Below are 27,286 nucleotides of genomic sequence, written 5' to 3'. Positions count from 1 at the left end.
GCCATTCCTATCCATCTCAACACTACACATGCACCGGGATGCTCGGCTGTCGACATGACTCCCTCCCCACCCCGAAACACAGCCGCCCTGGTGGGAAAACCGGCTTGAGCTGAATAGGCCGTTGTTTTACCATCATGCTTGTTGTGCCCAGATCAGCAGCGGGAGATGCAGGCTGCGGTTTGCATTAGAGAGGGCCAGTCACACCAGGGCCGCGGGCTGTGCGAGGGTCACATGTGCGCCAACGCGCTCGCTGGCCACGCCCAGTTACACAGGTACACCGATACCGCCCGCCTGTCAGCTAATCTCATTTTACAGGTAATGGTCTCTGGCTGCTGATAGCAGAACCTTTTCTCCACACATGAACTTCCAGGGAACTGTAAATAGGCATTACAATTCACTCGACAAGACATGGTACTTGGCCTTTTCACGGCAGACCTTTACTTACCAAATATTTAATGCCAAAATTCCGTTCTTCCAATCTGCCCCCCTCCCCCAATCTTCTGTTTTTCCAATATTTTGATAATGTACACCCCCCCCCCTTTTTTTTTTTTCGTTCCTGTGAGCTTTTTTTTCAAGTCACAGGTCACACAGGATAGTACTAACCTCTTTTCTGTCTGTGTTCAGTGTTTTTCTGTAGAATTCCTGTTCAATTTTTTATTATTATTATTATTAATTTAACTGTCAAATATTTTATTGCCTTCCTTCAGGTTGGGATTTCTTCCCTCTAAGCTGTTGTATATTTGATTTTAAATTTTATATACACTAGTTCAAGATTTCTGAAGCAAATAGTTTTGAAACTTTTTTTTTTTTTTTTTTGGTCAAAGTTTCTGTTTCTCTTTAGTTTTTTTTTTTTTTTTTTTTTTTTATATTTATGTTTTGTAGAAGGATTGCTATATAATTCAGGGGATCTGAATTGAGCCATGTTTCATTAGCATGGGGATAATCTGCTGCTTTTTTGTCACAACATGAGATGTGAATCATCAATTGAGTGGAGGAATCAATGAATCATTGATTTCTGCATGTGGATTCTAATCTGTTTCAGTAAAATAAAGCTATTTTTATGCACATTAACATTATTAAACCATGTGGACGTTCCTTTTTTGATACCGGTGGGAATACAGTGATTGTGAAACAGAGGGAACTAATGTGACTCGTTTGCAGATATTAGTGTGGCTGCTGAAGAACAATGGGTTCTTTCTGCAGTCAAACAAATAAAATCAGATCAGGGTGAAAGCAGAAGTTGGCCAGACTTCTGGTTTGGTCACACTTTCTTTTTCAACAGTCTGGCAAAAAAAAAAAAAGTACATTTTACTCACATGGATTAGATTTTGCATTAGAACGGCTTTGTTCTGTGAATATTCTAATTTCTTACATTAAAGGTAAAAAAAAAAAAAAAAAAAAAACTGGAATTTCTAGCGATGCATGAACATTAACTAGGTAAGGGGAAAAAGAGAATAAACTGGGAAAGTCCCCGCCCAGCAGTTTTTCGAGCAGCAAGCTGCTGCCTGTCGTGCGTCGGCCGATATTATCACCGCAGTCCACGGCAGGGCGTGTGAGGTGATTTCCATGAGAGGCGCTGAGATGTTCCAGGATAATATTTTACATTTCCCCACACCCCCTCCATGCCACTAAAAGCAGATATAAATGCTAAAGCCTTTACGGAATTTGGAGGGGCTTTTCCCCTCGCAAGGGCAAGGCAAAGGTTAAAGGTTACGCTCCAGTTTGTCTACACGTACAAACGTTTCAGAAGTTGAGTGGAGTATCAATTAAAAAAAAACGGAATGCAAAACGGAACGTGACGTAAACACGTCGGTGAATTCCTTCTGCTGAAAGAAAAGAACGGTTCACCTGACACCACAGCAGGGGAACAATGAGAAGGAAGTGATAAATACATTTTTTTTTTTTTTTTTTTTAAAGGCTGAATGTTTCACACAAACGTGTCTATTAATCGTCAGTCCTGGGTTACATGGGTGGAGATAACCCCCGGTGAAGAAAGAAGGAGCAGCAGAAATCAGCAGTGGAGTTGTTTCTGTTGTCCCTGTGGTTAAAATACATCCTGGTCAGTGCTGTAAATGGTGGTTGGAGCTGATAAGGGCGGCAGCCCTCACTGGTTATTCTGGTTCACCAGCATTATCTTGCTTGGTTAGTTCCACTTGCCGCACTTTTGACACAGAATAGCCGGTGTTATGATATACTTCATTGTGCCTCACCGCTTGTCCTGAACTAATAATGCTGTAGAAATGTGTCCCATATGGCTACTAAGTTAATGATGACGTTCATGTGAAGGCGCCACCTGCCACCTGCTGGTGGGTCGTCATCACTGCAACCATGGTTTTTATAATCCCCCTGAAGAGCAAGATCATTTCAACTATATTCAATTTATAATCTGTCTCTCTCTCTCTCTCACATATATATATATATATATATATATATATATATATATATATATATATATATATATATATATATATATATATATATATACACACACACATATATATATAGTCTATATTTGTGTGTGTTTATACACACATTATATACATTATTATAATATTAAACTGAAACTGCCTGTCCTACAAAGATATTCAACACTTTCAGTGTTTTGTGCTAATTATCATATTAATGAGCACTTTCAAGCATATATCGAGTGTGTGTGTGTGTGTGTGTGTGTGTGTGTGTGTGTGTGTGTGTGTGTGTGTGTGTGTGTGTATATATATATATATATATATATACAGGGAGTGCAGAATTATTAGGCAAGTTGTATTTTTGAGGAATAATTTTATTATTGAACAACCATGTTCTCAATAAACCCAAAAAAACTCATTAATATCAAAGCTGAATGGTTTTGGAAGTAGTTTTTAGTTTGTTTTTATTTTTAGCTATTTTAGGGGGATATCTGTGTGTGCAGGTGACTATTTCTGTGCATAATTATTAGGCAACTTAACAAAAAACAAATATATACCCATTTCAATTATTTATTTTTACCAGTGAAACCAATATAACATCTCCACATTCACAAATATACATTTCTGACATTCAAAAACAAAACAAAAACAAATCAGCGACCAATATAGCCACCTTTCTTTGCAAGGACACTCAAAAGCCTGCCATCCATGGATTCTGTCAGTGTTTTGATCTGTTCACCATCAACATTGCGTGCAGCAGCAACCACAGCCTCCCAGACACTGTTCAGAGAGGTGTACTGTTTTCCCTCCTTGTAAATCTCACATTTGATGATGGACCACAGGTTCTCAATGGGGTTCAGATCAGGTGAACAAGGAGGCCATGTCATTAGTTTTTCTTCTTTTATACCCTTTCTTGCCAGCCATGCTGTGGAGTACTTGGACGCGTGTGATGGAGCATTGTCCTGCATGAAAATCATGTTTTTCTTGAAGGATGCAGACTTCTTCCTGTACCACTGCTTGAAGAAGGTGTCTTCCAGAAACTGTCAGTAGGACTGGGAGTTGAGCTTGATTCCATCCTCAACCCGAAAAGGCCCCACAAGCTCATCTTTGATGATACCAGCCGGACTGGAGCTCTTTGCCCTTTACCAATCCAGCCATGGGTCCATCCATCTGGCCCATCAAGACTCACTCTCATTTCATCAGTCCATAAAACCTTAGAAAAATCAGTCTTGAGATATTTCTTGGCCCAGTCTTGACGTTTCAGCTTGTGTGTCTTGTTCAGTGGTGGTCGTCTTTCAGCCTTTCTTACCTTGGCCATGTCTCTGAGTATTGCACACCTTGTGCTTTTGGGCACTCCAGTGATGTTGCAGCTCTGAAATATGGCCAAACTGGTGGCAAGTGGCATCTTGGCAGCTGCACACTTGACTTTTCTCAGTTCATGGGCAGTTATTTTGCGCCTTGGTTTTTCCACACACTTCTTGCGACCCTGTTGACTATTTTGAATGAAACGCTTGATTGTTTTATTTATTTTTATGACCATTTACGTTGGTAGATTCTCACTGAAGGCATCAAAACTATGAATGAACACATGTGGAGTTATGTACTTAACAAAAAAAGGTGAAATAACTGAAAACATGTTTTATATTCTAGGTTCTTCAAAATAGCCGCCCTTTGCTCTGATTACTGCTTTGTACACTCTTGGCATTCTCTCAATGAGCTTCAAGAGGTTGTCACCTGAAATGGTTCTCCAACAGTCTTGAAGGAGTTCCCAGAGGTGTTTAGCACTTGTTGGCCCCTTTGCCTTCACGCTGCGGTCCAGCTCACCCCAAACCATCTTGATTGGGTTCAGGTCCGGTGACTGTGAAGACCAGGTCTCCACTTTTTGTTAAGTACATAACTCCACATGTGTTCATTCATAGTTCTGATGCCTTCAGTGAGAATCTAATAACGTAAATGGTCATGAAAATAAAGAAAACATTTGGCCTGTACTGTAAAGTGGTCATCAATATGATAATTAGCATAAAAACACAAAACAATATGAATATATTTGCAGTTTCAGTTTAATATTATAATAATGTAGGTATTAATTATTATTAATGTAATAATATTACCATTATCAGTATATGAACTACTTTGTTTCTGTCCACCGCTGTTGGAGAATAATAAAAGTACAAGGTAAATGCCATAAATGTAAATGTACTCTTGTTGACCTGGCAGAATACATTAAGCACCATAATTCAATAAAGGACATAATCTTTTTTAAATATTAAGAAATCATCACATTTTAGCATAAATACTAAGCAACAGAAGAGCCAGAGGGTAAAATGCAGCATCATCAAGGTAAATACAGCATGAGAAGAGGGAAAGTATTCATCATTATGCACCCATAGGACAATTTTGGATTACACAAATACAAGCAAACACTTTAACATTTCTAACGGTATATGCACTGCTGAATTGGATTTCAACCACTGAATCCAACATTTACATCAGTGTAGATGCTAGAATGTTTTAGATCATTTTAGATCATGAGCATGAATTAGAAACCTGAGTCATTTTACAAACACAGGGGACTGGGGAGTAGTACTTCAGCCACTAGGTGGCACTATACAACCGAGGGCAATTTTGTTCTGATTATATACAAATATGTGAGAATAAGTGAGAGTGTGTGAGAGAGAAATACATACATACATACATATATATATCACACATGTTTGTGTGTGTATGTGTGTACACAAATACATACACATCGCACCTCTATGATTACTTGAAACATTTACATTTAATGCATTTGGCAGACGCCCTTATCCAGAGCGACTTACAACGTGCTTCCATGTTAAAATTGATAAAGTGATCAATTCTGGTTCACTAGGTCCCCCAACTATGAAAACAATCTTTTTATTCACAATGTTGTAGTTTCCATATGTAAGTCAGACAATAAGAAAGTTACAAGTTAATCTAAATATTCTCTGAAGAGGAAGGTCTTGAGCTGCCGTTTGAAAATACTCAGTGACTGTGATGTTCTGACCTTGAGGGGAAGTTCATTCCACCACCGAGGGTCCAAGACGGAGAAGAGTCTAGATGAATGTCTTCCTTTTACCTTCAGAGATGGAGGGACCAGGCGAGCAGTACTGGAGGCTCGGAGTAGACGAGGTGAAGTGCGAGGTCTAATAAGGGCTGTGAGGTAGGATGGTGCTACTCCATGTTTGGCTTTGTGGGCCAGCATCAGTATTTTGAACCTGATGCGTGCAGCTACTGGGAGCCAGTGGAGGGAACGTAGCAGAGGGGTGGTATATATATAAATGTAAAAATAATTTTAAAAAAAGTAATAATAACAATCAATAACAAAAGAGTTGCTGAATGGACTACATTTTTCTGAAAGAAGAAAGTAGCTTTTGGACTTTAGAAGCCAAAGATAAATGACGTCTTGAACGTCAGCCGGTTTTAGGGGTGTGGTGATAATTATTAGTGATTGAGTTGCAGCCGCACACAATCTGAGCTCTGTTTGACGTTCCTGGCCTTCAGGTTTATTTTATCATCCTACCTTTAACGGTTAATACTTGTATATTTCCAGCATAATATTGTCTCTGGCAGAGAATGCCAGAAAAGGTATCCCTGCAAAAATAAACTCATACAACCGCACGGCGGGAAAAAAAAAGGCCACGCTCAGTTCTTGTCACCGGGAACACATTTGTCTAAGGCAGTGGCTCTCTGTCCTTTTCCTCAAGGCACCTTTGCCCAAATGTTTTCACTGCGGTTTTAATTAAGTTCAGGTGATTATTAACGGCCTAATGATGCACGTGGAACGGCGGCCTTCCGGAACTGGGCCGAGAACTACTGGCCTCTCCAGTCATATTTCTCTCATGTGTGGCGGTTTGTTATTTTACCTTCAATAATGCGTCATCGTGGATCCCAGCAGATGAATGCATCCATAGTCCTTAGAGAGCCCCTGTTCAAAATGTTTCTTTAATGAAAAGCCTAATGGCACCCACTGGACTTTATAACTTGAGTGCCCCATGCGTCAATGTGGACTGGAATGAACTTAATACTTTAAAAAAGTACAGCCGCGGGTGAAATATGAGAGACAAGTAGGTCAGTAAAAAAAAATGGTTAATGACTATGGCATACATGTTACTGGTAGATTTTAGCTATAAGAATTGGCCTAACGTTAATTTGCTTGATTATATATAAAAGAAACCTTGACTTGATGAGCAGTGGTGGTTAGGATCGAAGTCTAAGGGATGAGAATAACAGAGGCTATGGACTACAACACCTTCTGTCATGGTGGAAGAGCGTCACATCTCCCCCACAGGATATGGATTATGCCAAGGACCATAATATTCTACCAGCTTCCCTCGTCTCCAGGACACCCTACCGTTATTGTTTCCCATATTTTGGAAGTGTGTGTGTATCCAAGGCCCTTATTTAGCCCCTCACCACATGTGTGTACAGTACAGATTTAGAAAAGAATAAAGAGACCCAAGATCACAGGACCTATATTATATTAGAATGCCACGAAACATACCATAATAAATAATATACTGTGGAATGGCGGTGGAGCGTGTTCTTTCCCAGTGTGGTTGTGAGTTTCCTCCAGGTTCTCTGGTTTCCTCCCAGCATCCAACGGCATGTACACCAGGTATATTGACAACTAGTGAGTGGAAGAGTTATTGAATATAATATAATATAATTTACATTCATGGCATTTGGCAGGCACCCTTATCCAGAGCTACTTACAATGTGGTTAATTAGTTAGCAAAAATGGCTTGGATGCAAAATCCTGAAGACCACAACACAATGTTCTCACAACGTCCAATGAAAAACACGAGGAACCATCACATATTAAATATCAGGTCGCTGCCTGGCATGCAGCAGCCTACAGGGAGCAGAGTCAACATTCCACCCCCCGAATGTAAAATGAACGGGGCCGACCGCTCCACTCGGCATGCACGGAACACCTGCAGTAAAGGTGGACGAGCAGAAGCGGGACAGAAGCCCCTTTCTTTCTGCAACCAGCATTATCTGCTGGAGACCTGGCGCTGAAAAGGATATACCCGAGATACAATGTGTGTCCAGGAAAGTTTGGGGGTGATCTTTTCCAGATGAGAGGTTTGATGCAAAAAAAAACTTTCTCCCAAGTGCAGCTGGTTCCAAGTGTAAACCGATAATTAGTTTCAGAATTCACAATTTTTTATGTGAAATCAAAGTTCTTTTAAAATATCTCAATCTGTCGGAACCGGTGCATTGCCAAAAATATAAATATCATTGAAATGCAATTTGTTAATTGTTAAAAGGAAGTTCAGCCTTAGCCCCAAACAAGTATTGAGAGCATCAATTTTAACACAACGTTCTTTTGAGATTGATTGCGAGCAATATTCCAATAACCTGGAATATTTCATCCAATTATTGATGAACGAGCCTTCTGATTTATTAACCTAGGAGTCACAATCATCAACATACAACAACAAAGATAAGTTATATAAACTGGCCCTTATGAAGGTTTACCGTCTTGAGTTCGATCATAATCACGGTATTGTAACTGACGTCATTAATGCTTAATGACACACGTCACCTACAGGGGGCAGCAGTGGACCTGTTTCTGCCCCCCCATGACAATAACGCGTCTTTAAAAAGTGTTGTAAATACGGAACCACGTGACCTGCACCCACACTAAAGACCTTTTAGATATTTCACATTTTGCACATATAGCCCATGTGGTTTATTTGAACGTAACTATTTATTTTCTACCGACGCGAATGCCAGCCAACAGCCGCGTCCCGGTAACAGCAGAAGCCGCTGGCCACCGGCCTTTATTCCTCTGCGGCTTGTGGAGGTTATTACCGCGCCGGCGTGGGACGCGGCGAACCGCGAGGCTTCTTAAAACATCCCGAGAGCGGGGTGAAGCGCCAGAATGTGCTGCGCTCGCCGTTTCTGGCCCCCTTCCGCCCCGGCGCGCCCCCGACGGCGGCCGCGCGCACCGGGGACCGCCGCGCGCGCTCCCGTGCGCGCCACCCTGCGCCGAGCCTGCGACTTTCCCCCCCCGGAGACTTCACAACTGGCAGAAGTGACACCAGTCTTTGTGCATTGAAATATTATAAACAATATCTGGAAACTATGACGTGGTCCAAAGGAACCACTGTTGCTGTTTCAGTTTGCTGTTCTGCCATAACGGATGATCTGGTCATTCTGGATGATTCAAGCCTGGTCATGTTTCGTCCTCTGAGCTTCATTTACCTTTATGACAGTTACGAGATGCCCTTATCCAGAGAAACAACCAGTAATGACAGGGACAGTGCCCCCCTGGAGACACTCAGGGTTAAGTGTCTTACTCAGGGACACTCAGGAACCTGTGACATTGTGGTCTTCTGGTTCATAGCCGAGGCTACCAGTAGTACTTGTGATGGTACGTAACTTATCGGTCATTGTTAATCAGCGGTTGCTGGTTTAAGTCCAGCTATACAGCTATGAAGATCAGATATGGCCTACAAAGGGCTGATCTGGACAAGATTGTCTGCTAAATGCTATGATGGGGCAGTGGTGGCCTAGCGTTAACCGGCCCCATAATCAGAAGGGTGCCGGTTTGAATCCCGATGCGCCAAGGTGCCACTGAGCAAAGCACCGTCCCCACACACTGCTCCCCGGGCGCCTGTCATGGCCGCCCACTGCTCACTCAGGGTGATGGTTAACAGCAGAGGACACATTTTGTTAAGTGCAACGTGTGCTGAGCTGCAATGTATGACAAACACTTAACTTTCTTTCTTTGTGATTCTTCTTGATTGTACATGTAATGTAAATGTTCTTGTCAGTCCAGGACACGGGCAAGTGTAGCTAAAGGTCCTGTCTCCTCCCTGTCTCCCCAGTTTCCCTCCATTTTCTCTTCTCATATTCGTCAACATTCACCAAATTCAAGAATTTAACTGAAGAACACGCTATTTTCTGCAAAACATATCCCATTACAGACATCATGTAACAAAATATATATTTCAATTCAAAATGTGGCATGACAGGGAAAAAAGGACGCAATCACTCGACAAAATAAACCTGACACAATAACACACAGAACAAAATAAAATTCACAATGATTGGACCAGGAAAAAAAAAAAAAAACATTTATACTCATATTAACATGTGAAAACAATGGAGGAATCAGGGAGCCCAAGACAACATGAAATCCTGGTCGAGGTTGAGAAGGCAGGCATCCTCAACCTTGACGGTAAAGAACGCTGGATTTATGGGCACCAACACCATCGTTTGCAATCAAATGTGTCACAACCACGGTGGCATGACGACGCAGATGAACGGAGATGATGACAAGAGGATGAGGAAGAAGGACGAGGGGTTTAATCGGTGATAAACAGGACAGGGGACACATCCGGGAACTGGTGAACATGTAACATAACTAAGACCTGATGGCGAACAGAAACAAACATGGCGGCTTTATACATTAGACACAGGTGAACACGATTAGAGAACATTACACATGACTAACGTGAAACTCCAGTCCAGGATCTGTTCCGGGGACCCCGGGGACCCCGGGAACCCCTTCCGGACCGGGTCATGACAGTACCCCCCTCCTAGGCACAACACCCAGTGTGCCCGCCAAAGCAGTCCACGAAGCAGGGAAGGTAGTCCATACACTGAGTCTCTATAAAGAAGAGTGGACGATGAGATGAGATGAGAAGAACAGCTGAGACGAATGAAAAATGAAGGATGACTGGTCCGGTATTCATGATGGACGAGCGGCGGTAGTCCTGAGCAGACGGCTTCAGGCCAGTGTGGTACCGGCACCTCGTCTGCAGGTGCTCGCCGCTCCAGTCAATTTCCGGCTCGACCCGCTGAATGGCCGCTTCCCACCTTCAACACCACCAGACACGGGACTGAGGGGCAGGGGTCGGGACCCTGAAGCCAACTTCGGCCAAGGACAAGGGGGCTGGCGACGTCTTCCTGGAGAGTCCTTTGATCTCAGTGGAGCGGCGGTGGCTGCGTCCAAATGCGGGTCGGGTCTTTCTGTCACAACCACGGTGGCATGACGAGGCAGGTGACTGGAGATGATGATGAGGAAGAAGGACGCATTCGCGCGACATCACGATACAGGGGTTTAATCGGTGATGAACAGGACAGGGGTGACATCCGGTAACTGGTGAACATGTAACATAAAGACCCGAACCGGAGTAACCCCTTCCGGACCGGGTCATGACAAAATGTAAGCATATCCCCATTTGTTCCTTCAACTTCATGCCCATGTAGTTGTGGCATAGGTTTTTTTTTACAGTTTTTTTTACAATCACACGGTGACACAATGAAATGTGTCCTCTGCTTTTAACCATCACCCTTGGTGACCAGTGGGCAGCCATGACAGGCGAGTGTGAGCAGTGTGTGGGGACGGTACCTTCATCAAATCAACCTCAGTGTCCACTTCTTTGCCCACTAGGGCCACCACTACCCCACTACCAATGTTATACTGCGGATCTCTTCAAAATCAACATTTTCATAAGTGCCAAAATGTATTCCTGCTTTTGGTGGAGAAAGGAGAGCATTTCTTTTACACCAGGGCACCGAGAAACCCAGCCGGCCTGGGGCAAAATGGCTAAAGGCAGCCGAACATGGAACCTGATGAGACACAGAAAGTGACAAAGTGACACAAAGAATGAGAATTCCGGCGTGTCGGACGTGGAGTTCCACCGAGGCAACAACATTGTTTCAACCCTCAAGCATTGTGTTTGCAAGTGGCTGCAGGTCTAGGATTCCACGTGTTGGAGTATAATACAATAGTCCAAAAAAAAAGATGGGAAACGGGAGGAGAGGTGGAGGTTGATGGGTTGCTGGGAAGAAAGCAGGCAGCACAAAGAAAGTATTTGGGTGGTAGTAGCCTAGTGGGTAACACACTCGCCTATGAACCAGAAGACCCAGGTTCAAATCCCGCTTACTACCATTGTGTCCCTGAGCAAGGGGGGGACTGTCCCTGTAAATACTGATTGTAAGTAGCTCTGGATAAGGGTGTCTGAAAAAATGCTGTACATGTAAATGCAAATTATGCATGTCAGATAAATGTGAAAGTAATGAGTTCTGAGGTCTGCGAACTGACGTGCATTAATGTGTTTGAATTTAGCATAGAGAGCATGTGGCTGGTGGTGACGGTGTTACAGAAAAGCTCTAAAAACAAGAGGTACCTCTGCTGCTGCAGAGTAAAAGTAAAACCATTAAAACATTCTCACTCACCCACTAACTCTCCATACCCACACTCACACATACCCCATTCCCTCACACACTCACACCTACGGGCCGTTCAGAGTCGCCAATCCACCTGCTCGTGCAGTAACAGGGACGCCAGTGGGGAATCAGAGAACCCAGAGAAAACCCACGGCAACATGGGGAGAGCATGCAAACTCCACACTCACAAGGTCAGGGCCATGTGAGGCCATGTTACTAAGTGCCACGCCGCTGTGTGACGTCTGTTCTAGTCAATTCTTCTCTATTACAGTATAGTATTGGATGCTAAAAAATATAATGCAAATTCTAATCCAAACAACGCAACGCAGAATGTTTTTTATTCATGTACACTTCAGGCCAAACGTTTGGACACATCTTCTCATTCAATGTAAATGGTCATGAAAATAAAGAAAACACATAGAATAAGAAGGTGTGTCCAAACTTCTGGCCTGTAGTGTATGTTTAAAAGTGTGAATAAAAAATGAATTAGAAAGTTTAGAAATGATGATTTGATTTTTCATTTGAAAAAATTAAAATAAAGGTTTCTTTAATCTTTTAATAAGTTGCATTGTTGCGGTCCACATGTACACACGTCTATTAAAAACTTTTGAAAGGCGATTTCAGCAACAAGCAGCGATATTAAACCACGCTGCCGCCTTGCCGTGAAAAACGGGGGGGACGTCGGCGTGTTCCGTGAACCCCAGTTGCCCTTTTAACCTTCTTCTCTCCACGTCTTCTCCAAATGAGCTCATGCGAAGCGCGGGGCGGCTGAAATGAGTCCGGACAGCGTGACATCAGAGAGTAATTAAGGCGCCTTTCTGCTGGAATTCCGCGTCCCGATCGTGATTTCAGGTTCGAGGGGAGTTCGGAGCACCTGCGGGTCTGAGTGTGTGAGATATTTTCCCTGGACGGGGTTCAAAGTTGGAGAGGGAGAGGGAGGGACGGAGGGATGGAGGGAGGGAGAGAGCATTACGACATTCTTCCCTCTCGGAAAAAAAAATGGGATTTAAACAAGACTCCGGGAAGACGCCGAGCACAAGTTTGCTGGACGTGAAGGTGGGAGGCCAGGTGCCGGGACCGATCCACGCCGCGCGCACCAGACCCCACAGATCCGCATCACTATGGTCCTGACGAGGCGAGCGGAGGGTCAGGGTCTGCGCAGTTCCACTCAGCCCACCGAGCCGGTTCATGGTCGCCCACTCGGGTCTGCAGGAGCCAGTGCGCATTTCTCGCTCGCCGTGGGTCAGGGGAAGATCAGAGGATGAAAACGGGGCTGCTGCTGCTGCTGGGGTGCTGGACTCTCATCTACCTGGACCTGGTTCCACTCTCCGTGGGCCTGTCGGCGGACGCCAGGCTGGGGATCTCGCGGATCAGGACGGGACCCCCGCTGATAAAGGGCGAGTCCCCCCGAACCCGACCCGTGACCCCGCTGACGGACCCCAAAAGGGGGGCGAGCAAAGGGGGACACCATCTCTTAGAGCGTTCATGGGTACCCGGGGACCTTCATCCTCCCCGGAGATCCTCCTCCTCCTCCTCCTCCTCCCCAGCATCCCCCGCTGCGCTCAGCGCGCACCCGAGCAGGAGCGCAGCTCCCGGGAAAGCGGATCGGACCCGCGCCGCCGCCGGCCTGAGGGCGGGAGAGTCGCCGAAACAGCCGCTGGTGACGCCGCACGACTACATGTTGTCGCTGTACTGGTCCCTGTCCGGCGGGGACGTCAACAGCAGCGCGGGGCACGAGGCCGGCACGGCCAACACCATCACCAGCTTCGTGGATAAAGGCCAAGGTGCGTTCACCGATAATCCAACGCAATTTCACCAAGTGCACCATATAATATATGCATTATGCTCCTTTAAAGCTTTAAACACTGATGATGAACAGATAGAGACTGGGCAAACTCATAAAAAAAAATTACATTTACATTTACAGCAATTATCCGATGTCCTTCTGCAGAGCGACTTACAATCAGTAGTTACGGGGACAGTCCCCCCCTGGAGACGCTCAGGGTTAAGTGTCTTGCTCAGGGACACAATGGTAGTAAGTGGGGTTTGAACCTGGGTCTTCTGGTTCATAGGCGAGCGTGTTACCCATTAGGCTACTACCACCTAAAAATGATATAGACCATCAAAATTTCTGGTAATCTTTTCTTCTTTTTTGTGCTGACATGCAACATGAGCTTTCCAAATATGACAGATATGCAATTGCTCCACAGAAATCACCATAAGATTCTGAAGGAGAAATTATGTAATCTGTTGACTTCATTTTTATCTAATTGGCATCAAATTGGTCAAACTGCATAAGCAGCATTAATAACTATCTTATTAATCACGATAAAAACACAAGATGCATTGTTCCATTGTGTGTAAAGCTTCTCGCAAGTCAACATAACCACGTTGTATCTTGGTTCCTGGCCTGTCTTTGTCAGTAATCTTCCACACAGCCACCGGATCTGTGATTTACGGCTTCCCAAGCTAAATAAACTCCCTGTGGGGCTACAAGTAGGTGGCCTCGCGCTCAGTTTTATCTTTATGGCATTAAACTCTTTAAAACGTCTGCTTTCCTTTTTTTTTTTGTAGCTGCTAAAGTTTTACATTTCAAGCGTGTCCATGTACTTTTCATTTGCACTTCATTCGTTTAACTTGTCCTTTTCAAATTGCAGCTGACCTGAAACTGGAACCTGTCTCTTTTCTCAACGAATATTCCTCCGATTTTTTTTTTGTTGCCATTGACAATATGAAATATATATGCAGCACTCCTTCTTCATCACAGTGCCCGTTCTCAATCACTTTCAGTTGTTCTGGCCTTTTTCCCCCCGTCCCTCATACCGAATGCCATATGTCGTGGTGGTAGGCCCAGCGGTAAACAGCTGCAGGTTGATAATAATGGTCTGTTTACAGTACCTTGTGGTCTGCAGCCGGGAAATGTCTGGCTTTAATATGCTTTTGAAAGCAAACTTTGCTGGATAAAAATGGTCCCTTTGATTTCTACATCACTACATCTCAACATTGCAATTTTTTTAAGTTCAGGAAAAAATAAGCGCTTTTTGTTAAACTTTTTATTTTTTTAAATAAACAGTTTTCTGGCCACGTGTTTAAACATGAGTATGTAATGTCTGTTTTTTTTCATCGTTTTTGCAGATGACCGTCTACCTCTCTTGAGAAGACAGAGGTATTATTTCAACATAAGTTCCTTAGAAAAGGAAGGTTTGTTGGGTGCTGAGCTCCGCATCCTCAGGAAGAGGCCGGTGGACCCACGTAAACATCACATGACCAGTGGGACCGTTAGCCTGAGACTTCTCACCTGTGGCACAGGTAAGCAGAAGACCACACTTCTGCATGTCCGTTCCCTTGAGGACAACGGTGCCCCCAAATGGGAAGTGTTTGACATTTGGAAGCTGTTCAAGAGCTTCCGGAACGCTGCGCATCTCTGTTTTGAGCTGGAGGCTGTGGACCATGGGCAGCCAGTGGACCCGAGGACGTTGGGGTTTGGCCGCATGGGTCGCCAGACTAAAGAGAAGGCCTTTTTTGTGGTCTTTGGCCACACTAAGAAACGAGGCCTGTTCTATAATGAGATCAAAGCTCGGTCAGGTCACGACAACAAGACAGTTTATGAGTACCTGTTTACCCAGAGGCGCATGCGCCGGGCTCCCCTTCCGAGGGGCAAGAACGTTCCAAAGAAAGCCAAGACCCGGTGTAACCGCAAACAGCTTCATGTGAACTTCAAAGAGATGGGCTGGGACGACTGGATCATCGCGCCCCTGGAGTACGAGGCTTTCCACTGTGATGGCGTCTGTGACTTCCCCATTCGCTCCCATTTGGAGCCCACCAACCACGCCATCATCCAGACCCTCATGAACTCCATGGATCCAAGGTCCACTCCCCCAACCTGTTGTGTACCCACCAGGCTGAGTCCAATCAGCATCCTATACATTGACTCGGCCAACAATGTGGTCTACAAGCAGTACGAGGACATGGTGGTGGAGTCGTGTGGATGCAGGTAGCAAGCAATCCGAACCAACATGAACAACTCCAGTCAAATGACTTTATACCACATTTACACAACGTTTAATCATCTAAATCTAATATTATGGAAGGAGACCATTTCACCCGCTTTATTTGTTGTTACAATGTTGGCACTTTTGTGTGCACCCACTGAGTGCTCCATGTATGGTGATTTGACTACTCCATTTAGGCAATTTGAGAGACTGTACGTGAAATAGTTGTGTGCAAAAGAGACCATTTATTCTATAAATCTGTTTTACTTGATGTCTGGATGTACATGCCACACATACTTGGTAGAAGGTTGTTTATATCTTAAAATATTTGATGTTCTTATTTTATGGTGGGAAACCAGAGAGGCTTTAGTTGCTCTTCCTAACCACCTGCTTCACTCCCTCTGTAGTTGGAACAATCGTACATGTATGTGGTAGTCCAAATCACTGACACCTTGGTTAGAATGGTACCAAACCAAACCATGGAACACAACCTTTCTTGGAGTTTTTAGAGTCCATTCAATGTCTGAAGTGTTGTCTTGCTCATAACATGAATATATTCAGTTTACTGTATTTGCATGTCTTCTAATTGTGCACCACTCCAGTTGGATTGGAAATGTATAGTGTTAAAAATGTGCTTGGTGTGACCCTTGCATCAAAGACACTTTTAAGACTGGCCATTGAGGTAATTGTAATAAGACAAGTATTAAAATCCTTCACTGAATTCATGTATTTCACTTTTCAAACTGGCACTAAGCACAGCGGGGCTACGTGTGGGGCTTGTTCTCAGGATTTACATCGGTAGATTAAATCGGTCGATGATGAGGTTAAAATCGGATGACCCTGATGATTGACAACTCTCATGCACACTGCTTCCTGGTTATGAATTATGTAAACCTGCGCCCATCAAAACGTCACAATCTAAACATCATTAAAGAACACCTTACCTCACAAAAGCAAACAAGCCCCACGCTTAGCACATCGTACTCATTGCCAGTTTAATAATAGTGCCCATTGGATCTTAATTATAAATACTCCTAAATGTATACTGAAAAACAAACTACCATGTAAATTTGCTTTTTGCTAGAAATAAATAGTTGAAAATAAAATAAAATGTTGAAATGGTTGAAATGTATTACTTAGCTAAACTGTTTTGATGACCTCCATCTTCAAGCACATCCCACCAAATGTTGGTAGTGTAAAAGTTGACAATCCATATCCCTTAGGGTCCTCTGTCAACAAATATTGGTCTAAAGCATCTGGAAAGACTTGCTGCTAACCGTTCTTGCAAAGACATTTGGATTTACAGAGCTCTGCTCTTGTATTAAACAGACATTTTCACACAGGACCATTTCAAACTGCTTTGAGTCACCCAGGGGGCAAGAATCCCTCCTCTGACCCCCCGATGTCTTCCGTCTTGTGAACTCAAGCTTAAATGTTTGGCTTCATCCTAGAGAAAGTCTTTTCACACAGTGCCATTTGTTTCAAGCAATTCATGTTCCCTAAGAGCCATAAACACAGAATTCCATGTGCCATAACCGGACAGAAATAAAATAATTACAAGGTATTATGTTGCATTTTACTCAAACAATGATCAGTTCAGCAGATTTTCATAGATGAGTATATTAGTAAAAACATTAGAACTATGAATCAGACATTCTATAGAAACAGGACTGCGTAAACAGCATTTGTTGCCCACTTGTGTTTATGTCCTGGGGCCGGAATCGCATCCCCTGGGGTGAAAGCCTGGCCCCTGCCGGGCTTGGCGTGAAAGTGGCCAGTGCATCTTTTACACGCAGCGCTGCGATATACACACAATGCAGAAAGGTCCTATGGGCAACAGATTTTTTTTTGTTCTTCCTTTTGAATTTATGGAAAAAGTGGACCCCCCTCCCCCCATAATCCGATTATGTTATATGGAATATGTGGAACTTTTTCTTTATGGCAGCTGAAATGAGCATTTAAGCAGAAACATGACGTGTTTACAGGATTGGGTTTCATTGTTGCTGTAAGTATCCTCAGATTGTGGCAAAGTGTCAAACTAAATCGAATTCTACAGGATCAGATAGTATTAAAGACAAGTGTTGTGTTTCCAGATATAACCAAGACCACGTGGTCAATCTCCTGCACGGAAGGCCTTTCGGAGGAGCCGAACTGAACACAGTTTTAATTGCCAACCTGTTCGGCCCGGCCATGTTTTGGAAATCGGTGTGTGTGTGTGTGTGTGTGTGTGTTAATGTGCAGCCAAGGGTCGTCCTGTCATCTTAGTTGCAGACACACTTCGTTTCAGAGACTTTCGCAGAGCTCCCGGTCCCAGTGGTTTCTCCTGTGCGGCTTTGAATTTTTGCTGGTTTTATTATCAGATCTGGCACAGATTCCTTGACTGATGTTTAACATTTTGTAAATGCAGTTTTATATTTCCTTGACAGATGTTGGAGGAATTTTATCATGTTGCAGGCCAATATTTTGAGAAAAAAAAAGGAGTTTTTGTGTATGTGTGTGTGAGAGAGAGAGAAGGCGAGGCAAGTGGAGAAAGAAGATTGGTGAGTTTTATCTGGCAAAGATCGCGACACCCGCATGCTCAGCTGTATTTGAAATACTCTTCTGCAGGTTATTAAGTGGCACCCTGAACACACAGAAAACACTGGGCTGGGTATCGACTCTGTTACAGTACAAATGCCCCTCGCCGTAGGAGACTATTTTCCGTAGAGTTCACGATCCCCCTGCTCCTGACCTCCTACCGTGTGTGTCTGCTTGGCAGCGTCCGCGGAGGGAACCGAGCGACCGGCACTGACGGTAATGTGTTAGGAATTAACCGGACCAAGAACAGTTAACATCACACTGAGGGGACTGAGACGTTTGCAGCGGTATGTAACTGTGACGCTGTACGCCTGCCTTCAATTACCACCTCTCTCTCTCTCACGCACACACACACACGGCAAGGCATCCATGCCGCCTTGCATCTTATACCTCGAGACAGGTCACCTGTCCTGTCGAAGGCTGGCTGCTCAAAGTACATTTCACAGATTGTCCAGTCCAAATGTTCATCAAAAGGCAGTTTTTTTTTTTTGGCTTACCGGAGGATCAAGGCTAATGGATCGACGGCATGCATAGCTTCGTGTCTCTAGTCGCAGGCTCTGGCTGACATTTCCTCGCATCAAGGCATTCCTGGTGAGACAGATAATCTTTCTGCCTCCTTCTATTTGCATTCTCGACACGACAACAGCCTAATGCCGTACTCCGTCATGGCCAGACACATTAATGGAGATGTTTCGGCTTTCGTAATAAATCCGCGTCTCACATCTGCGAGGAAGGCCAAGGAAGGGGCCTATTTAAGACGCGTTGTCCGTAAAACACTGCCAAGTACCTGTCTCCCCGACTTTGCTTTCCGTTGCTGCCTTGGTTTCCAATGTGGTGAACACCTGCAGAAGTGCACGGACATTTCCAATTGTCACTGAAAACGGTCTGTCTCATAATATTTGCAGGCCACCCTGGGGGAATATTTATTTGAATATTTTTTATATCTCTTTCGTTGTGTTTATTGTAGTATGCCAGTGGTGCATGCTTTTCTTGCTGGAACTGAAAGTCAGGGGAAGGAGTCTCTCTTCCTGAGAGATTGCAAGGCAGAACGGGAATTATACAGCAGCAGTAAAAAAATATGCTGCTGTAAAAATGTCATGCAAAGATGAGCCACATTTAATGTAGTTCTTAAATATTGAAAAAGGAAGGAACTTGCCTGACCATATATCAGGGAAACATCATGAAACCATTTGCCTCTGGATGGCACTATTCTATCCAATGTGTCACATTAGCAGCATTAATGAAATATGTATGAGGTTAAGTCATTATGCCTATTATCAGTTTTGATTAAGCAGAACAGTCGTATGTGTGTCCAGAATAAGTCCACAAAACTGAGCACTGTATCAATGAACAGAATTAAATGGAATATATAAAGTTCAGACAGAATGTGAGATGGAGGGCACTACTTTCAGATTGCCATGCGCAGCACTATGCATGAGGTTAAGCACGGGGGGCTGTTGTAATGGAATGTCCTGCCGAAGAAGTCTTATGGTCTAAACCATAAGTCTCTGGAAGCTCCTTCTGAGTTCTAAAATGGTAAGTAACCATAGGAACCACCTGAAGGTAAACCTGTAAGGATATTGTATTGTGATATGCACAAATGTATGTACAAATCATATAATATATGCAAAAAAGAAAATCCAGTTTAAGCATGTGGTATTTGAAAACGTCTTTGACGTGGTCAAATCAGCAAATATCTGAAGTAAATTAGGTGCTTGATTACCAAAGAACAGCATTAAAACATTACATCTCTGAGCTAGAGCAGACACAGTTAGTTATTTATTAACAAGAAAAAAAGCGGCATCCTCTGGGAGTTGCTGGCTCCACATAAACTGTCAAATACTCCCAGTAGAGCTTGTATTGGGGTTTTGTTTAATTTTATTGGGTTTGGCCAGAGTATGAAACCTAAGACGGCCAAGTAAATATGCTGTTATGCCATTTTAAACAATGCTCGCCCGTTAGTAGTTGAACAACTGCCGAAACTCCATGTACACAATGATGTCATTTCCTGCATAAAGTGTGTATACATGTCCCACACTGCACAGTTCAACAGATGCTGTGAAATAATGATGAATATTTGACCGGGACAGGCAAGCCGGCCATTTCAGATGATTCTGTCCTTTAAACAAGCATGGCCTGGCCTCTTCAGCTGACAGATTGAAGTGAGAAAAGCACATTGGCGCAAATCACTTGCTTAAAATATTTTTGTACTAATGGTTTTATCCCATGCATTATTGAACTTCAAAGCCACGGGTGTTTTTTGCAAAAATGTAATAATTCTCCTTCAGGTGGAATGTCTGGCTTTAAAAAAAAATTTACTTGATGTATGGAAATTGTGCCAAGAGAGGACTAAAGCACCATAAAGCGTTCAATGTCTGCAGCAAAAGGGTGACACATAATTGATGGTTTATTATGTTTGAGTGCAATTTTGATTTGGATCAGCAGACCCCCATTATTCTAGGTTTCTTCTGCGGCCGATGGTGTTGAAAAATAATATTTGCAGGAAGGCTTAGAGTATCAAGGCTGCACAGGCTTCCACAAACCATTTCTTTATGTGCCCCCTCCCACTGCATCTGTTCAAATACCTGTAATCATTCTCTGCTGTGAAGGCTCCTCGATCCCACTGAGAAATTTCCAGCCCTTAGACAAACACGGGCCTTAGCTTGTCCTGTTATGATTGGCCATCATATCCCAGTTTTTGTTTAACCACAGTGACACACGCGCACACACACACACACACACAGGCAACGCACAAACACACCGGTGCGCTCACCTTCTCAAGAAGCACTTTTGAGCAGAGCTCCTCATGAGAAAGGTCAGGTTTACAGCTGCCGAAAAAGTGTTTGACAAATAGCAAATATACTCTTTCAATTTTGCTGAAGTGGGCTGGGTGGCTTCGGCGGGCAAGAGAGACACCGATGGGGATTCCGACGCATGTTGAGTGTGCTGAAGCTACAAAACATGATGTCGGATGATGACAGATGGCTGTCTGTTCTTCCATAATTTCTATCAAAGGACCTCCACCGACTGCACATCACCTCTTGCAGTTCTCTGCAGCAACGCATGAAAAATGAATGTATTTCGGAACCGAGGGTAGCCCCTAAATGAACTTTAGCTCTTTTTGGACTAAGAGCAACTCGGTAAAGACCATACAGACATGATGAAGCCTAGGCCTCTGTTTTGCCAAGGTCCGCGGGTCGTTTGGAATTTGGCGTGCTGATGCACTAAATAGAATGTTGATCAAGTTAAAGCTTGGCACATGGCTCTCCTGCCATGCTTTACAATCACCGTAACCCCATGTCAATAGCTCTGAGGGCTACACATTCTTGTCAGTCCTCTCAGAGACAGCTTCCTGGAAGGAGTTCAGCATGTGAAACAACATCCTGTTTCCATAGATGGAAAGTGTCTGAATTTAAATTAGTAAACTATGGAAAAAGGTCATCTGGCCTGAAGGGTCTAGATTGACTCTGTTCTAGAGTGACGAGCCTATAAGGGTGAAAAGCGAACTTGACAACTGGACTGTACAAGCCATCTAGGGTGGCTTTAGTTAGTCAGGTATGGGTGACCATCCAAATATACTGAATGACCAGGCTGTTCTTATTTTTTATTTTTTTGGATGACACAGGCATATTTCAAGATGGCAAAGCCTGGATTCATGGGGCTCTGGAGGTTTGAGTTGGTCAGGGAGCATGAAACATCATTTTCACACAGGGATTGGTCACCACTGGGTCCTGACCTTAACCCCACAGAAAATCTCTATGACGTGCTGGAGAAGACTTTACAGACGTTCATCAACACAAAATGAACACGATTCCAGAATGAAATCAATGCTGATGTTGGGACAATGCCCATAGAACGCATCCTGCTATCAAAGCTGAAGGTGATTCAACCAAATCATGGAGTGTATTACATTTCTTTTTGGCAGGGCAGTTTATTTCTACAGACACTGTACAGGTACCTGGCCCAGGATAAATGGGCACAACTGGTACAGATTTTTTCCCAGTTGACCTCGTAACTGTCTGTAGAGCCTCATGCAAGTCAATGACAGAGAGGATCATTCAGTGATTGTGTCTATTTGAAATAAATGCACTTGAAAGCATCTGAAACTTTTGGTTTACTGTTTAGCCGATGTAGCAGGAAAAAGCATATATAAAATTCCTTTTTCTTTTTTGTTTTTGCAGACGCCACTTAGTGGACAGGGCCTTTGGCTACATGATCCCACTGACGTTTTTGCCCATTACCCGTCATTAAGAAAACACTTTCCCTCTGCTAGGCAAACAGTGAACTGTGAAATAAAAAATATGCACTCTCTCCAAAGCAATTTCCTTCAGCACAGCCTCTGAAGTAGTGTGTTTGGAAATTGGGGTCTCAGAGAAGCGAAATCCATGTTTTAATGCCTTAAGAGGCACATTTGATTGACACGGGTGATTTAAAAAACATCGAGGGTTATATCTAGGTGTCAGGAAGGTCATTTTAAAACTGTATAGCAGAAGCCAAAAAGCGATTTGTCACCGACTGACAGCCTGTTTGTTTATGTTCTCAGGGAAAGGATGGTGAACATGAAAAACGCCTCATTTGACTCCATACAACCAGGACATTTGTGGATTTATCGCAGGAAAAAGACAACATTTACAAAAAAGGTTGCACAAAATGATTTTTTAAAAAATGATTAACAAGTAAGAAATTTGTGTTTAGATGAAGTTAGTAGATGCTGGATTTTTTCCCTCTGGAATCCGGCACATGCATCAACCACTACAGTCATGTAAGGGCCAAACCTAATAATATTTTTTCCCCAATATGTTTCACTGTCATTGAAGTGTTGGTTTTGTGCACAAATGTTTTTACAAAATATCTTCAACCTTTAAGACGTGACCAAAACGTTTCAATAAGCTGTAACGAAATACAGTGGGGCAAAAAAAGTATTTGGCACCATCCAATTGGGCCAGTTGTACCCCTTAAAAAGATGAGAGAGGTCTGTAATTTCTATCATAGGTGCACTTAAATTGTGAGAGACAGACTGTAAAAAAATCTGGGAAATCACATTTCATGATTTTTAAAGAATGTATTTGTATAATGGTGCAGAAAATAAATATTTGGCACCCACAAAAAAGCAAATATTCTGGCCCTCACACACTTTCTTCTTATTTACTTCTCCTTCACTCGTTACCTGTATTAATGGCGCCTGATTCAACTCATTATCTCTATAAAAGATACCTGCCCACACCTTCAAACAGTCAGACTACAACCTCCACCATGGCCAAGACCAGAGTCACCGGTCTCTGTCTAAGGACACCAGGGACAAGATTGTCTGGGATGAGCCAATCTACAACAGGCAAGCAGCTTGGTGTGAAGAGATCACCTGGTGGAGCAATTATTAGAAAGTGGGATCAGTGACAATCTCCCTTGACCTGGGGCTGCATGCAATATCTCACCTCGTGGGGTATAAATGATCTTCAGAACGGTGAGGAAACAGGCTGGAACTACACGGGGGGAACTGATCAATGAAGAGAGCTGGGACCACAGTAACAAAGGTTACTATTAGGAACTTACAATGTCCAGGCCCATCTAAAGTTTGCCAGAGACCATCAGAAAGTGAAACATCACCCTTGGTGAGCAGCGGGTAGCCATGACAGGCGCTCGGGGAGCGGTGTGTGGGGATGGTACTTTGCTCAATTGCACCTCAGTGGCACCTTGGAGGATTGGGATTCGAACCTGCAACCTTCTGATTATGGGGCTGTTTCATTAACCACTAGGTCACCACTGTCCCTGGATGATCCAGAGGAGGATTGGAAGAATGTCAAGTGGTCAGATGAGCCCAAAATACACCACACCCACTGTATGAAGGTGGAAACATTATGCTTTGGGGCATCTTGTCTGGAGGTGAACTTTTGCTATTGACAAAATACATAGTTTTTGCAGCATTATACAATTAAAGTTTTTATAAATCATGAAATGTGATTTCCTGGATTTTTTTTCATTCCGTCTCTCATACCTACAATGAAAATTACTGACGATTACAGACAAGTGGGACAACTTCTGCCAAATAATTTTTTGCCCCACTGTGTAAGTTATATTGTTATAAACTAGACTAAAAAAACTATACTAAAATGCCTCTTAGTTTAGATGTGATGTTATTTCCTTTCGTTTAATTGTGTTATTATTATGCACTATTTCTCCCGTCCAGTTGTACAGATGTCATTTCCTCAATTCCCATTCGCACATTATTTAGATTTCAGAATGCTTGTGGTGGGTCATAGATATATGGTGTAGGGTTAGTACCCGGCTGGGAGAAAAAGACGAAGGGACCTTTGGACACTTTCTTTACAATGAAGTAGAAAAGAAAACAGAATGTGGGGTTGAAAAACAAGGGAGAAAAAGCACCCCTGGGAATGGATGTAGTGTATTCTTGAGTCTATAAGGGAACAATAATATAATAGTAAGATTAATAATATAAAAGTAACATTGTTTTATTCATGAAATTTTTGTTTTTGTCTATTCTAGTAGGTCCTATATTGACTGGATTAAAAAGAATTGCATTACTAAAAAAAGAGATTAAAATACAATTTTCGTTGACTAAATCTCGACTAAATTAGCCATGGATAATTCTGACTAAAATACTGACTTTTAGTCGGCTGAAACTTGACTAGACTAAAATGCTTCACTGGAGGCGAATTAACAGCCATGTACGGAGGACATTAGATTGGGACAACTGTCTGAGTTTAGGGGGCTTGACATATGACAACCTAATGCTAATACTAATACAATTTTTAATCTCCACTTCTTTAACCAGGGGGTTTTATACATTCTTTTTAAGAAGGACCTGAGTGCCACCAGGCGATTGATGTTCTGATCTCAGGCAATCACCACGTGCAAAGCAACTAACTGCTAACATCTTCCAGCGCCTTGCTTGGCTTTCTGTCATCACGCACACCTTGAGCAGCAGGAAGCCTCTCACACGCCATAGCAACAGCTTGATTGAAAGATCTCACCATAACAAATACCAACATAGACAGTAGTCATCTCCTCTGGGTACCAAATTCCGACAGATGTAAGCTCAGGTCGGATCAGAGGGCACGTGTGTGACATGCTGGAGATCATAAGAGATCTTTCACAGAATAAAAAGACAGAGCACGCCTGGACTTCTGAACAAGTCCTTAAATGCAAGCATGTACTCTCAGGGAGACACTTTTAGACACATTGCAAGTGTTTATTATTCTTACTACTGACCTTATTCTAAATAAGACAGTATATTTAGATTCTAGTTTTTACATGGGTTGCTTTGAGAGTTTTTAATTCATATTTCCATTTACATGCTTGAGAGCAGAGTTGGATCAATGCCTAATGACACGCCCACAATATCATGACCTATTCACCAGTGTTCATTTCTCAATCCTCCCAACTTAGACTGTTTTCTATGTACTTCATTTGTTATTTAATTTCATATTCCCAATTGATATTTTTTACAGTTGTATGTGCCAACAGGAGAACGCAACGTCTACTACCACAATCCTGTGCGCTGTTTTCCCGCACCAAGCATTTATGCCTGAACTTGGAGTTGGATGTGAGTGCGGAGTAAATACTGGGGTTTGGCCCTTTAAATTAATTCACTGATACAAAATGGGAAGTATAATATCTGTGTATAATATCGTGTTCCGGTTTATATTGATTACTGATGCCTGTGTAAATGTAGTCATTCTCTTCTGGAGTCAAAGAATTTGATGTGAGTGTCTTGCACAGTCTGCTCTACCTATGGAAGTGTCCTGTGATATGAACTGTGTACTCTGACAGCATTAACACACCAGTACACGTGGGTCTTATTCGCAAATACCTGTTGGGTGCACCACGGTTTGATCTGCACTCCATTTAGACATGCATTACTACAGTAATATAATAAAGGCCGATAGGGTTTCAATTGTTGGGTGATTCCATATGTGCACATCAGGCCCTCCCAGGTTTAGCACCAGGGCGCCGTTCGCCATTCGGTCTCCAGCCCCATACGTCTCCTCAGGCTCTCTGCTGTTGGGACTCCCACACAGACTCTTACTGGCCAATATCCAAAGGCTCCATACTGGGCTTCTCAGCTCCACGAATAGAAAACAGATGGCGACCTGCACAATAAAGCTGTAGCCAAGCAAGTGTGTGTGTGTGTGTGTGTGAGAGAGAGAGAGAGAGAGAGAGAGAGAGAGAAAGAGAGGGAAGTAGTACAATTAAGCAAGTGAGGAAGCACGAGAGAGAGAAAGATGAGGATGGAGGGATGGAGCACCGGAGGAAAAAGAGAAAAGTAAACACGGAGGACGAAGGGAGAGAGAGGGTACAGGGTAGTAGGAGGGAAGAAAACGCCGGAGACAGATAGAGGGAGGAGAAAGTGAGACGCATAAGTGAGCGTGTGGTGTATGTTATGCAGGGTGGATGTGGGGGGTGACGGAGGTAAAACACTTCAGAACCAGGGCAGCATAACTGCTGTCTTTGTTTCATTCTGCGGTCTGCAGGAACCCTCACGATCAGAGGCGCTTAGTGAAAGTGGCAGCTATGGCGAAGGAAGGGTAAAAGAAAGGACTCCTTTCACATGGCGCCGGGCAACCGCTAAGTTGTGAAAAGGGACGTCCAGCTCTCAAGTGCTGACTAGTGGAAGTGTGGAGTAGCGTGGAGTAAAAAAAAAAAAAAAAGAAGTGGGTCTGGCCACTCACCGCACTTTCACCACCGCACCTTCATTAATTACGGGCTCTAATGGCCAGTTGGATGGCTGATCACAGTAGCCCCCTTATCATCACGTGGGAATGGGGCCGCATCTCCCGGAGTTCCAGAGAGCACATCCAGCATGACTCCCCATCTGTGGGAGCTGCATTAAAATGATTTGGAGGAGCTTCGATGATAAGATTAGATGCTAGAGGAACTCCTTGTTGGAGCATTACATTTCCCAGCTTCAGGGCTTTTATGCCCCGTGTATAAAAGTGTTAGAGCGGAGACATTCCTTAAAGATAAATGCACCTATGGCGAATGACTTATTGCCGTTTAAGAATCTGTATCCCCCTCAAATCTAAAAAAATAAAGCTACATTTTTTGGAAACTCATCCAAACTCTTTCAGCTGGCTGTAAATAATG

The 27,286-nt window shown here is 43.4% G+C and overlaps 1 protein-coding gene across 1 annotated transcript; it reads left to right on the top strand.

The window, feature by feature from the left end:
• The first annotated feature begins 12,644 nt into the window (after positions 1-12,644).
• Positions 12,645-16,729, top strand: gdf5 (growth differentiation factor 5). The gene is made up of 2 exons (XM_028998612.1): positions 12,645-13,399; positions 14,751-16,729. The coding sequence occupies exons 1-2, from the start codon at positions 12,877-12,879 to the stop codon at positions 15,611-15,613; spliced, it is 1,386 nt and encodes a 461-aa protein (XP_028854445.1). The 5' UTR covers positions 12,645-12,876; the 3' UTR covers positions 15,614-16,729.
• The last annotated feature ends 10,557 nt before the right edge of the window (positions 16,730-27,286 follow it).

This window comes from Denticeps clupeoides, chromosome 12 (genome assembly GCF_900700375.1).
Source record: "Denticeps clupeoides chromosome 12, fDenClu1.1, whole genome shotgun sequence".
NCBI classification, from domain to species: domain Eukaryota; kingdom Metazoa; phylum Chordata; class Actinopteri; order Clupeiformes; family Denticipitidae; genus Denticeps; species Denticeps clupeoides.
This window is presented reverse-complemented; position numbering and strand designations above follow the sequence as displayed.

Excerpts from the sequence above, each read along its gene's own strand:
- gdf5 (XM_028998612.1), top strand. The coding sequence starts at position 12,877 with ATGAAAACGGGGCTGCTGCTGCTGCTGGGGTGCTGGACTCTCATCTAC. Across the intron at positions 13,400-14,750 it reads CTTCGTGGATAAAGGCCAAG|ATGACCGTCTACCTCTCTTG; the intron begins GTGCGTTCACCG and ends TCGTTTTTGCAG.